Source organism: Apodemus sylvaticus, chromosome 5 (genome assembly GCF_947179515.1).
Source record: "Apodemus sylvaticus chromosome 5, mApoSyl1.1, whole genome shotgun sequence".
Classification (NCBI taxonomy): domain Eukaryota; kingdom Metazoa; phylum Chordata; class Mammalia; order Rodentia; family Muridae; genus Apodemus; species Apodemus sylvaticus.
The window spans coordinates 38228794-38241346 of NC_067476.1; the positions used below are offsets into that span (position 1 = coordinate 38228794).

The window sequence follows — 12553 nt, forward strand, 5'->3', positions numbered from 1 at the left end:
CTAACTTGTGAATTTGCATCTTTCCTTCAATGCCTAGTTGAGCTGGTGGTGACTGCCACCAGGACCTGTAACAGAGGGAGTTCGGCTCTGTCATCCTCCCCCTGAACTGCTGCTCATGATCAGCTCCCTCCCACCACTTCCCATTCCTTGCTTTGGGAAGAAAACTCAACAATTTGCAAAGAAATAGAGGAGACAGTTGGACATGAGTCTCTTGTTTTCTCAACCCTGGCAGACCTTGTATCTTTTATCAAAGGGACAAAAAGGTATTGGTGTCCATTACATTTATATGGCCCCAGCTTACCAATTTTGCACTTCCTTGGTATATATTGAGATTGCTTGGTGGGTTGCTATAGGAGATTGGTTAGGAATAAGTAGAATCATGGCCAAGCAAGTATGGATAAATGCATTAGAACAAGTATTTCAAAAAATCCACACTGCTCTTGCCTTGAAAAATCTTAGTCTAAGTTTACATTCAATGTATTGCAAACTCATTTCTCTCCCACCTTGAAATGGTATTAACATGACTAAAATGAAGAAGTACAGTGAGGCAATATGGAGAATTGCCTGGAGACTACATAGATGAAAGAGGTATGCATAAGCTAAATGGATATTTTAAAAGAAATTCAGGCAGACAAGAGTAAGCCAGAGGGCTTCCTGCCAACAGTGCTTCTCAAGGTTTATGTTTCCTTGACAAACATGGTAACAAGTGGCTTCGGAAAATTACAAGAGCCCAAAATACCCCTAAAGAGACCCAGGTTAATCACTCCTTATTAAAGGTTCCTTTCATTATGTACAGTTACATTTGGGCTGAAATGTAGTGTGGAAGGACCTAGGGGACGAGTCACAATCCTGGACTTCTATCTCACCTCCCAAGGATCACGGACTCATTTAGCTGCAGGTAGACACCTGCCTCCCCACTCTCTGCCTCCTGCTTGTCTTAGTCCACTACCTCTTCCCAACAGTGACCATGGTAAGATTCAGGAGGAATAAACCAGACTCACATTCATTTGACCAGATTCCTCCATAATGCTCAAGTGTGCACAGTAGCAAATGTTCTTCCTTATGCATACACTGCTAGTCCGTGATTTCAAAGTACTGTGATCCACAGGTACTTCATGAACCATGAGTCTAAAATATTCTACTAAGCCTCTGTGGAGACAAGCCTAAGTATTTCTACCTTTGAACTGAAACTGTGGCCTATTTAAACAAGTTTCATTGCTCTGGTGCTCTATCTAGAAAAGGCCTTTTTAGGTACACATCTGGCCAAATTTCATGATTTATTTTGTAGGCAGGTAGTATCACACATGAGAGAAAAATTATTTCCTGGACAGCTTTATGTGGTGCTTCTTGTTTGGGGGAAGTATTACAGAAGACTGAAAACTTTTCACCAATGTTTTTATGTTTTAAGGAAATAAGAGCATTGGGCTGAAAGATATAATTATTGACCTAAGAATATTAATAAATAAATAAATAAACAAACAAACAAAACCTTCACTCAAGGAGAGGTGAGATTCACAGACTGTTGGAAGAGGGGGGATAGAAATGCTCAATGTCTAAAAGAGCTTCTTGCTATCCCAGAGAGCCAGCATTCACAATGGGGAGTGGCTACAGCTCACAATACCCACGATTCCAGATCCAGGGGTTCCATGCTACTCCTGATCTCAACGGGTACCAACTTACATATGATAGACAATCACACAGATACTCGCGTAACTTTGCAAAACCTTTTGATCATTAAAAACATAAAATATTGGCAGAAAACACAAGTAGGTTTCAAAATTCATTTTCCTTCATTTCAGGGCAGCAAAGGGGAATAGTCTTTCATCTCTGCGAACAAGATATATGTCAGTGGTGCATGTTTATAAGGACATTAGATGCCAGTTATTCAAAAGATAGTCTAGGCTATCTGCCACCAAAAAGAGTCCTTTCTGTTAGAAAAATGAAAATCTCCCTAGCTCACAGCAGACAGCCTTGCTCAGGGAAAGGTCCTTAACAAGTTGACGACAAAGGAAAAGCTACAGGTCATTGTCCCAAAGTCTTCACTGGGGTAAGCTCTAATGTGTTCCACAAAGCAGCCTGCTCACTTGGAAAAGATTAATAAGCACATTTTGACCTCATTCAAGGTCCCATCATAGTCACCAAACCAGATTTGAGTGAGGCATATAAGTATTTACATGCATACAGTCTTGCATAGTATAGAATACTTAATTTAAAATTGGTTATAAATTTTATGTTCAACCTCCCATTGCGTCCTCATGAAGAAACGTGTCTAATTTAAATCAGTGTACTTGTTTCTGGAAGCTAGAAATGTTTCTTCTATTCAATTTTCAGAACACAAGTGTGATATATTGGAATGTTAGAGCTAATTGAACTTAGAAAAAAATGAAGTATAGCACCTTTCACTTTCTGGGGTGAGGGAGAGATTCCTGTCTGATACAGCTGTCAGGTGTGCACTGCGTCCTTCAGGGGAGCTGTGAAGGGATGTGCTCCCTAGACTGTGGAGCAATGCCACGAGGAGTCAGGAGTCTTTTTTTCATGCACATGTTACTTCATTCTGATTATAAGCAGTGAATTTGTGTCTCAAACAGAAAACCAAAATCAAAAGACAATGGTGAATGAAGCACATTTTCTAGTAACATCTTCATTTTTCACAAATCATAGTATATTTCCAAATAATTGATGTCTAATAAAATTGATACTTTGGGCAGTTTCTCTTTCTTCAGATTAAAACCTTTCATTTCACTGAAAGTCTTTTTTTTAGGCATGTCCCCTATGGGTGGGAGTCACACACCTCACACACAATTGATATAAATAAAAGTATCTTCTTTTTTTCTTTACACATTAACAACAGAACAGGAAATAAGCATTGGTCAAAAGTTAGCAAAGTACACACCTTTTAATGCTGAACCTAGTTTTTTTTTCATTTAAAATGACTATTTAAATTAGTGAAAAATAAGGTAGTTGTTTTAAAGTAGTATGTTGTAATGTAGAAGGGAAAATGAGACATTACAGTTCCATTGCCCTTACCCAGCTCTGTATTTTGGAGGCATAATAGAAATAAAGATTGTGTAGCTTGAAGGTTGTTGGTAGTGAATAGTCTATTTCCATACGAAGAGCTGTAATTAGTGTAAGCATGCACCAAATAGCAATTCCTCTCACAATTAACTCTATAAATTACTGATTCCTCTAGCCCAAGAATCCTCACTTTGTGCTACATGAATTTTCATGGATTGTAGAGTGCTTTTGATATTCCTTGATAGCATAACTACTTCTCTAGGTGGTCTTGGTCATTACTGAGAGTCATCAGAAAACATTTCTGTTAGAAACTAAAATGCAGGCTACCTACTATAAATTAAAATTAATTAATTAATTAATAAGCAAACAAAACCTTTTTTCCTACTTCTTCACATAGGAAAAGATTTTCTTAGATATTAAGGAAAAAAGTAAGATAGGAAATTGTACTAACCTGAACAAGGTGATATATTAAAATAAATATAGGGGCTGGAGAGATGTTGCGATATTTAAGAGCACTAACTGCTCTTCCACAGATTCTGAGTTCAATTCCCAGCAACCACATGGTAGTTCACAATCTCACAGTACTGAGATCTGATGCCTCTTCTGGCATGTAGGTGTGCAGATAGAGCACTCATATATATATATATATATATATATATATATATGATACTCATAAATAATATATATATATTATACAAACCTGTTGATTTGGGGGAATGCTGTGTGGCATATAAAGAGCATAAATTCTACCTCATAGTTAAGTTCTGGAGGCTAGAAAGTCCAAAGCCAAATTGCCATCAGATCTTGTGTTTGCTGAAAACCTGTGTTCTGGCTCATGCAGGCACCTTCGTCATGTTTCAAAGGAACTACCTTAGACACCCTTTATAAGGACAGTGATCCCACTCCTGAAGACTCCACCCTCCTGACCTAATTACTTCCTCAAAGCACCCCTCCACCCGCCCCACACACACACATCCCAAAACCATCACCTTCCAGATTAGATTCTTGAAACAAGCATAAAATGAGTTATGGGCTATTTCTTCTATGTCTGTGCTTTGAAGAGTCTAGGTCAGAACCACCTGTCCTTGGAAGGTTGGTAGGGTTTTCTGGTGGATCCTCTAGGGCAGTGAAACTTTCTCTAGTGTTTTCAAATTGCTGACTCAAGTTCTTTAATGCCACAGGACTGTGCTCATAGGTAAACTAATTTTATAGAAAATAATCTGCCTGTTGCCAGGGTCTATTAATTAAGTAAAATAATATTAGTTGATTATATTGTGGTTTACTTGTTAAAATCTCCCTCTGAGATGGTAGACAGGTCTTATAGTTCTTATGCTTGATAATGCACTTACACACACAAGAAAAAGACACTATGTTCTTGATTGTGCACAATTTGATTCTTTTTCTTTGTGTGTGTGTGTGTGTGTGTGTGTGTGTGTGTGTGTGTGTGTGTGAAGTGCAAGCCCACAGAGCTACCGTGTATGAACAGACCATTTTTGTGCACAATTTGATTCTTTTTCCTTGTGTGGGGTGTGTGTGTGTGTGTGTGTGTGTGTGTGAAGTGCAAGCCCACAGAGCTACCATGTTTGAACAGACCATTTTTAAACTCTAGAAACTCTTCTGCATTAATGTCTATTCTGTCTGCTAAATTTGCTAATTTACTTAGCAAAAGTAAATTGTCATCTTTGTTTAATGTATATGTTATATCTCCGCTATGAGAATAATTTTAATGTTTCCATAAACAAGTCTGCCTCTTTACTATCGAGAGGACAACGTCCATCTTCGCTATGCCTCTTCTGAGTTTAGTTTACTCTTTTTCCTCGGACAACAAATGTAAGCCCTTCCCTTTGGGTTGGTATCCGACAGTTAGTTATACAATATGTTGGGGCTGTCTTCTCATTTATCTTGGTTATATTTTTTGAATTTATGAGATTCATGGACTCATGTACTTCCTCAGTCTTGATCTATTAGTTGTGTAGACAGCTCTTTTATCCAAAGATACTTTGCTTCATTTTGTTTTGTTTTGGTTTTTTGTTTTCTCTCTGCTCTTTTGTACCATTAGTGAGACCTACCTGGTGCTAATCCTTCCTGTACTTGTCTTTTCGTCACGTTGTCACCTCTCTTCACTTTTTTCATCATTTATTGTTTACACAGTACACAGAAATTAATTTCACTTGGCCCAAATCTTAGATTTTATAATATCCCTTCAGTTGTTAAGCCTATTTCTTCAGGTTTTTAATTTCAATTGTAGTAGATTTTTTATTAATGTTTTCTTCTGCTACTGTTCACATCTACTACATCACTATATTGTAGTTTTTCATTCACTATACATATTTTCAAATTTACCTTTTGTTTCCTTAAACTAAGGAACTATAATCTATAAACTAAGTCTATAATCATCCTGCTAATTCCCTGTGCATGTATTCTTCTATACTGGTTTCTATGCTTTTAAGACTTATCTAACTTTTAATGTATATGAGTACTTGCCTGCAAGTATATATTGTACACCTGCATACCTGGTACCCATGAGGGCCAGAAGAGGGAATACGATCACACAGAACTGGAGTAATAGACAGATATGAGCCACCATATCTGCTTAGGGTTCAGATGCTAAGAACTGAACTCTAGTTCCCTACAAGAATAGGTCTCTTAATTGCTGAGCCATCTCTCCAGACACTGGCTCTTCTCTTTGCTTTTTTATATACCCCTGTATTGGTTATTCTGTACTATGGACTGATCATGTGGTTCTCTGTCTCCTACAGGCCTGATGTTGAAGTGCCTCCATCCCAAGCACATGTATGTTCCTGCCAGGAGGCAGTTGGCATGGTTGAAGTTTTCTCAAACATAAGTTTTTTATCTGGAGGATCCTGTATCACTCCAGCATACCAACAAGATCCTGAAGTCTGCAAGATATCCAGCCCCTGGTTACAGTCTGTCAGGAGTGTTAGTATTTCTGTTTTCTGCTCTATGTAGGAATAAACTAAGCGTCTTACATAGGATAAGAAGGAGACGAGATTATATGATTGATTTAAACTTACATCAAAGAAAGAAACGATATTTCACATGCATATTGTCAGCTTCTATTAGATTGCCTAATTTGGCAAGCTGTGCTTCTTGACATTTATCACTCTTGAAACTTGAACACCCCATAACAAAATGCATTTGCTTCATTAACAATGGGAGATCCACATGAGCCAGGAAATAGCAGATAGAAAGATCAGAGAATTTAATAAGAATGTCCTCACTGGTCAAGGTGCTCACAGGACAGCGACATCATTCAGTTCCCTTATTTAAGAAACCACAGACTCTATTACATCCCAATTTCTTGTTATCATTGTCAGTGAACCTCTTTTTATCACTTAAGATGTTATTATCTAATTTCCTGATGACTCTTAGTTGAAAACCTCTTGTCTAATCTAATGGGTAGAAAATTGTATATGGTCACATGAATGTGTATCTCTTTAGCTATTAGTGAGACTGAACACCATTTCAGTACTTGATTGCTTTGAAATTTCTCGGCCTCTACTGTAAATTTTCTAGTTGCATCTCCTGCTCTCTCCTGGATTTTTCCCTTACAGTCCTTCTCTCTTCCTTCTTCTAGTCACACACACAAGCACACATGCACACACACACACACATACACACACACACACACACTTTCTAAATATGTCTATGTCATTTTTTCCTCAGTCATATACACTACAAATAGTTCTACCCGATATTTAATTTATCTTTTAGTTTTATTTATGTTCTTTTCTCATTCATTTTATTTTAGTTTTCATGTACTCACTTATATTTGTCTTTTCCTTTTATAGATCTAAGTTTCCTGTCTTATTTAGGAACAGTTTCCATACTATAAAGTCATACACTCTTTTCTTCTAAATTTGCCTCTGACATTTAAATTGTTCTGTATGTCACAATTAGATATTTAATCAAGCTGTAATTTATTTTTGTATATGATGTGACACTTGATACAACCCTGTTTTCTTCCAGATGGATAGATATTTATGCCAGTATCCTTTCAAAAATAATCCATTCTAGTGTTTCCATTTTTGCCAAGCTCCACTTTAGATGGCCACCGGCACCCTTCCTGGTACTGTATACATTGAAATGCTAAAAAAAAAAAAAAAAAAAAAAAAAAAAAAAAAAAAAAAAAAGAAAGAAAGAAAGAAAGAAAGAAAGAAAGAAAGAAAGAAAGAAAGAAATGATTTTCTTCTGTTTCATGGTTGGGGCAGAGCAGGGGGGCGGGGAGGGGATGAATTGCTTCAAAATTACAGTGAAAATCCAGACCGTGCTTAAGTACAGGATCTGCCAGTGTACCCTGGAATTGTTTGCTCTGTCATGGTGGCCAAGTGCTTAGTGTACAAAGACATGAGATAAAATATGGTCCTGAAACAACAAAAAGTCAGGCCAGAGATGCCTAGGTGAGACAGGTGACACTGTCTTGAAAACAAAAGAAACAAAAATATTCAACAGACGGAGACAGAGTAGTCTTCTACCTCAACCACTGCTTTCAGTAAAACAGAAAGAAAAGGAATGGACAGGGAGGGGGAAAGAGAAGGAAAAGTGGAAAGGGGGGAAAGAAGGCGAAGGGAAAAGGAGGGGAAGGGGAAGGCAAAAGGGGGAAGAAGGGAAGGAAAGAGTAGGGGAGGGAAGGAAGGAAACGCAGGCTTAGAACTCCCTCTCTAGATCTACCCAAACTAGTTAATTAAATTGTGGAATGGGTTTGAGTGGACTGCACCCTGAGACACTTGCCAAAAATTAATCTCAGTCTTTTCTGAGGAAGTCAACTTAAGTTAGGTTTCTACCCTTTCTCCAGATAAGCATCCCAAAACAAACGCACATACAAAAATCACAAACAAGGAATTAAGCCAAGAAACATGAGTCAGCAGAACCAAAAACAGCAGAATTCAGCCCACAGAAGCTGTAGATGTTGAAATGGTTAAATGTCAAAAATTAGGAGAAAAAAGGAAGGAGTGAGGAGTTTATAAAGTCCAGTTTATACCAAGTAACAGTAGAAAAAAAATTCCTGGAAAGGAGCTGTGTTGTCATAAGCTGACTGACTGGTTAGAATATCAGTGACACAAAGAAGTTTGGAAGTCACAGGTCCAGAGTCTAAAGCCAATGCTTTCTTCTGTGGCAGACATAAAATCAGGGAAACTAGCGGATAAAACTGAACTAAAGATCTGGATAAACAGATAAAAAGCTTTAGATAGTAGTCCTCATCAATTAAAGGAGCAGTAATGCCCTTTGAGGTGAGAGCTGTGCTTTTGTGGTAAGATTCGTAAAGGAATGTGAGAAAAATTGAAGGGAATAGACTGTGGAAGTCAAAGAAGTCACTATTGGGACAAATATACCCTAAATATAGAAAATTGTTGATTATTATGTGTTTGCTCTACACAGATGTTCCCCTTGGTGCATATTAACATATGCAAATCAATATATTCCTTTTGAACTAGAAATATTCTTGAAGGGCTAGGATTACGTCTTTTACTTCTAAAATGAAAATATTCAAGCCAAAATATCACCTCTCCTTATTTCAGAGGAACTGAGAATGGACAACCTGTAAATGTCATAGCTGTAGGAAGGACTGGGTAGAAGGGCACAGGGTCAAAATGAGAAACACACCTCCAGGAAGAGGCAGTGAATAATAAAAACTTTTTCCATCTAGTCTAACAATAAACATAAAAAAGAGATTAGACAGAGAAAGCTCTAGAAAACATGAGTTTCTCTTGTTGAATTAATTTGCATAATCTATATTAAAATTTTAAACATATGATACCACATTTGTTTTGTGGGCCTGACACGTTTGTTGTTTGTAAAGGCACGAACTTAAGTACCAGTCCAAAAAAAAAAGGTTAGTTTTTGAAATGGTTGTCAGATTTAAAATAATAATAATAACAACATACCTATATTTGTGCTCACGTTGAACTTGGAAAATTATTTATTTCTTCAGTGATATCCCAACAATAACTGTTTTAATAAACTCCAAGGAAGAGAAAAATTTCCTAGTATTATATTTCTACCAAAATAAAAGCTTACTTCTATCAAATAAAACGGCTAACTCCTGAAAATTATACCCATGTGTAAAATTAAACCAGAAGGTACGTTTTAAGAGCAAATGATTCAATTTAAATATGATCTAAATTAAATTTCAGTCTCAGTGATGTGAATTAATTTGTCTTAAATATAATCAATTTTAGGCCATTTAAAAGAAAAAAATGTGTGAAATTAAAATAGTAACTAACATTTTGAATAGTTTTTTTTTAGATTCATGAATTAAAATAATAAATGCCCTTGCTCCATTTACAAATTCTACCCTTTAAATACCAGTTAAAATGGTGTTTCTTAAGCTGTGAAAAAGCCTTATCAGTGGTATCCAACCAGCACTTTTTCTTTTTTTAAGGAAATAGCAATGATTGAAGTACCTTATACATTTTAAAGATTTGTTTTGTAAAATTCTTGTTCTATGTCCATGCTAGGTGAAACAAATTATACAAAATGAGTGTCTTTCTGTGTCACAATAGAAACCCACATGAGAGCCCCTAAGCTGTTAGGAATTAGCATCAAACATTTAAAAGCATTTTGAAGGAGGACGAAAGCAAGCGCCAGTGGTTCCCAGCTGTGTGTTACAGACCACAGCAGTAAGTAAATGGAGTAGAGGAGGCATAAGCTTTATTCAAGGTAGAAATTTTGTCACAAAGAAAGGAACCAAGAGGCCAGCTACTACAAACAAGATCTGAGAAGAAAAAAAAAAAAGAGGGCCGCCTGAGGCAAAGAGAGACTTAGTTCTTCATCAAATCACCCATCCACAAATGGTTTGTAGGGTGATAGATGAAAGGAAGGGAACATGGGGGCATAGACCCTTCCACAACCCTGAGGAGAAGGTCTACATCTACACAACAGCTTCTGGTCAGCTCCTGACTCTTTCTACAGAGTTGGCCATGGGCATGAAGTTTCACTGTCAAGTACTGCAGAGATATCACTAAACTAAACGAATTAGAAAAACCAATTATATAATTCAACATTACTCAATATAATTTGGTTTTTTTTAAGTGTTTAGGATTCTTGATCAACATAAATGAGTTTTACACACTAACAAAGTTCATTGTGATTTTTCAGTGCATACCTACAAATGCACAGATGAAGTCTGATATCATGTTTACCACTTTAATAGTCACCTAAAAATTCTCTGAAGTACTACGATGGCACATAGTTCATGCTTTAGGAAGCACTATTTCAAATATAACTTCTCATGGCTCGACCTAGCAAGTTATAGTTGGCCCATGTCATGTGCTAAAGCCCTGTAATGTGGGTTTAGATGGTATTTCCTCCCTCTGTTTTATACATAGCTTTCCTGGACTCTGTGATGATCTGAATTGTCATGGACATGTCCTTCCTTAGTTTACCTAAGACCCAGAGGCATCCTAAAGTAAGACTTTATGTTTACTGATGATCTTATCAGTGACAAGATCCAAAAGGTGCAGGGGCTGAAGAGGGAAGTCCATTGGCTATAGCAATGACCTTTTTTAAGGCCATGGTTGGCCAGTCGACATGAGTACAGGACAGGACTCTAACAACATCTCTTCCAGGACAAGATGCTGTTATGTGCCTGGGCAATCAAAGGGCCTTGGCTGGATAGAATGTATACTGTTAGTACGCTCAGTCAGGAACCAGTCTTTCATTTTTTAAAGATAAGGGTTAGTGAAGAGTAATTTTTAACATGATAAAACATACATGCTTTAAAAGTACAGTTGAATGAAACTTAATGGGTGTATGACCATGTAAATGCCACGACACGTCTGTCATTCTAAACACTCTCTTGGTCCCTTCCCTTCTACTGAGGTAGGCCAATGGTCTTCTATCACTGTACATTAGTTTCTTTTTCTTTCTTTGATAAAAAGAATTCACAAAAAAATTTAGATTTTAGTTTAGGTCCATTAATTATGTCAAGAAACTCTAACTCATGTGGTCAAATTTCCCCAAGATTGTGACACTACCGTCACCATTTTGACAGTGATGTGCAATTTAAAAGTTAAAAAATAAAAATCAACCTCAGCTAGACTCTAGAAAATTCCACCAGATGAAAACAAGAAGCGCTGCAAAACACACATCTTTGTCCTAGGAAACATCAGTTGGTTTGTTTTCTGTCATGCTATCCTCTTTCAAAACCAAAATGAAACATAATTAGGAAAGAGTGTGACTGAGCAACCCTCTTACCTGCAGGAAGGTGCAGGGTGATATTGTTGCAGAAGTCTGTGAAGCAACATTCAGTTTTGGTCACATTGTTGGAACTGTGACAGAAGACCTGAGCATTTAATTCCGGGAGGGACACGCACGATTTGATCACCTGCTCTTTCCCGTTGGTTAGCATGACAGAGGCCCAACATGCTCCTTCAGTTTGGCAGGTAAAGTTTGAAGAATCACACAAAAGACACACACACTTCAGTCCTGGGAAGAGAAAGGGAAGAAGTTTTAAGAGGCAGAAGATGGCAGAGAGTTACTTGGTGGTGCTTGAGAATAGAATCCAGTCTTAACCAAACTTGAAGATGGCTTTTAAAATGTGATAAGGATGCCCTCTTGATCCTGCACTTCATCAAACAGGCTACTCAATTAATCATCCTTTGCACAGTTATTATAATTTATACAGCTGTCCCTATAGTTACTGTTTTCCTGCTCCATGCTCTAAATCCTTCTAAGCTCTACTGGTTTACTCCCAAATCAATAGCTCCTATAACATGCTAGGAAACAGTATCTCAGCAACACAGGGAGCCTGCAGGCACAGCTTCCAGAACAGTGACAGAGGTGAGGGCAACTGCAACCCAACAAACCAGCACACCCTGTTCACTTACACTTCTCCAAACTTTTAGCCGATTGTGCTGGACACAAAACAAATTCTAGAAATGCATAGGTCTAAAACCAGTGGTGATGCTTGTATTCTTTGCATCTCGAGGCTGTTAGGGTTGCTGTAGGCACCTTTAAGGCATTGGTGGACCATTCTACTTGCCTCCCTCAAGTAAGGAATGTATTTTAGAATGACAGCGATTCGAATGCAGACTTTAACCTTCAGACAATTTTTAATGTGTACCTCTATTCCACAGAAGAATACACATTGACAATAGAGTTCAATCTAATGTTGACAATAAAACCTTCAAAATATTGACAGTGTTAAATTAATCTGTTTATTAACATATCTTAACATTTTTCTTAGCGTACACACTCATGCTTTCACAAATACACATTCAAGTGGTTTGATATTTCTGTCCTGATATGAAATGTTGTCAGTATAGAGTAAAGAGGTTGTAATTTATTCAGATTTTCATTTCAAAGGATCATTTCTAAATACTGAAATTCGTAGTATTTCTGTCATGACTTGAATGAATATTTTGTTAAATCATAACTGCCCCCGAAATTATCTTAATATGCAAAGTTGTGCCATACAAACACTGTTAATAAAATTAATCTTTAAATTTTGAATTTCTAAAGCTAGACCCAAATTTATACTAATAAGATATTCAGTTTATAAATGACTAATCATGAA

At 37.1% G+C, this 12553-nt stretch overlaps 1 protein-coding gene across 3 annotated transcripts in view; it reads right to left on the reverse strand.

Moving 5' to 3' along the window:
• The window catches only part of Acvr1c (activin A receptor type 1C), a 35633-nt gene extending 24232 nt beyond the window's left edge, over positions 1-11401 (reverse strand). For all 3 annotated transcript variants that reach the window (XM_052182505.1, XM_052182504.1, XM_052182503.1), the window contains exon 1: positions 11233-11401. In XM_052182505.1, the coding sequence (XP_052038465.1) occupies positions 11233-11386 (154 nt within the window). In that variant the 5' untranslated portion in view covers positions 11387-11401. The remainder of the gene's footprint in view (positions 1-11232) is intronic.
• Between the last annotated feature and the right edge of the window lie 1152 nt (positions 11402-12553).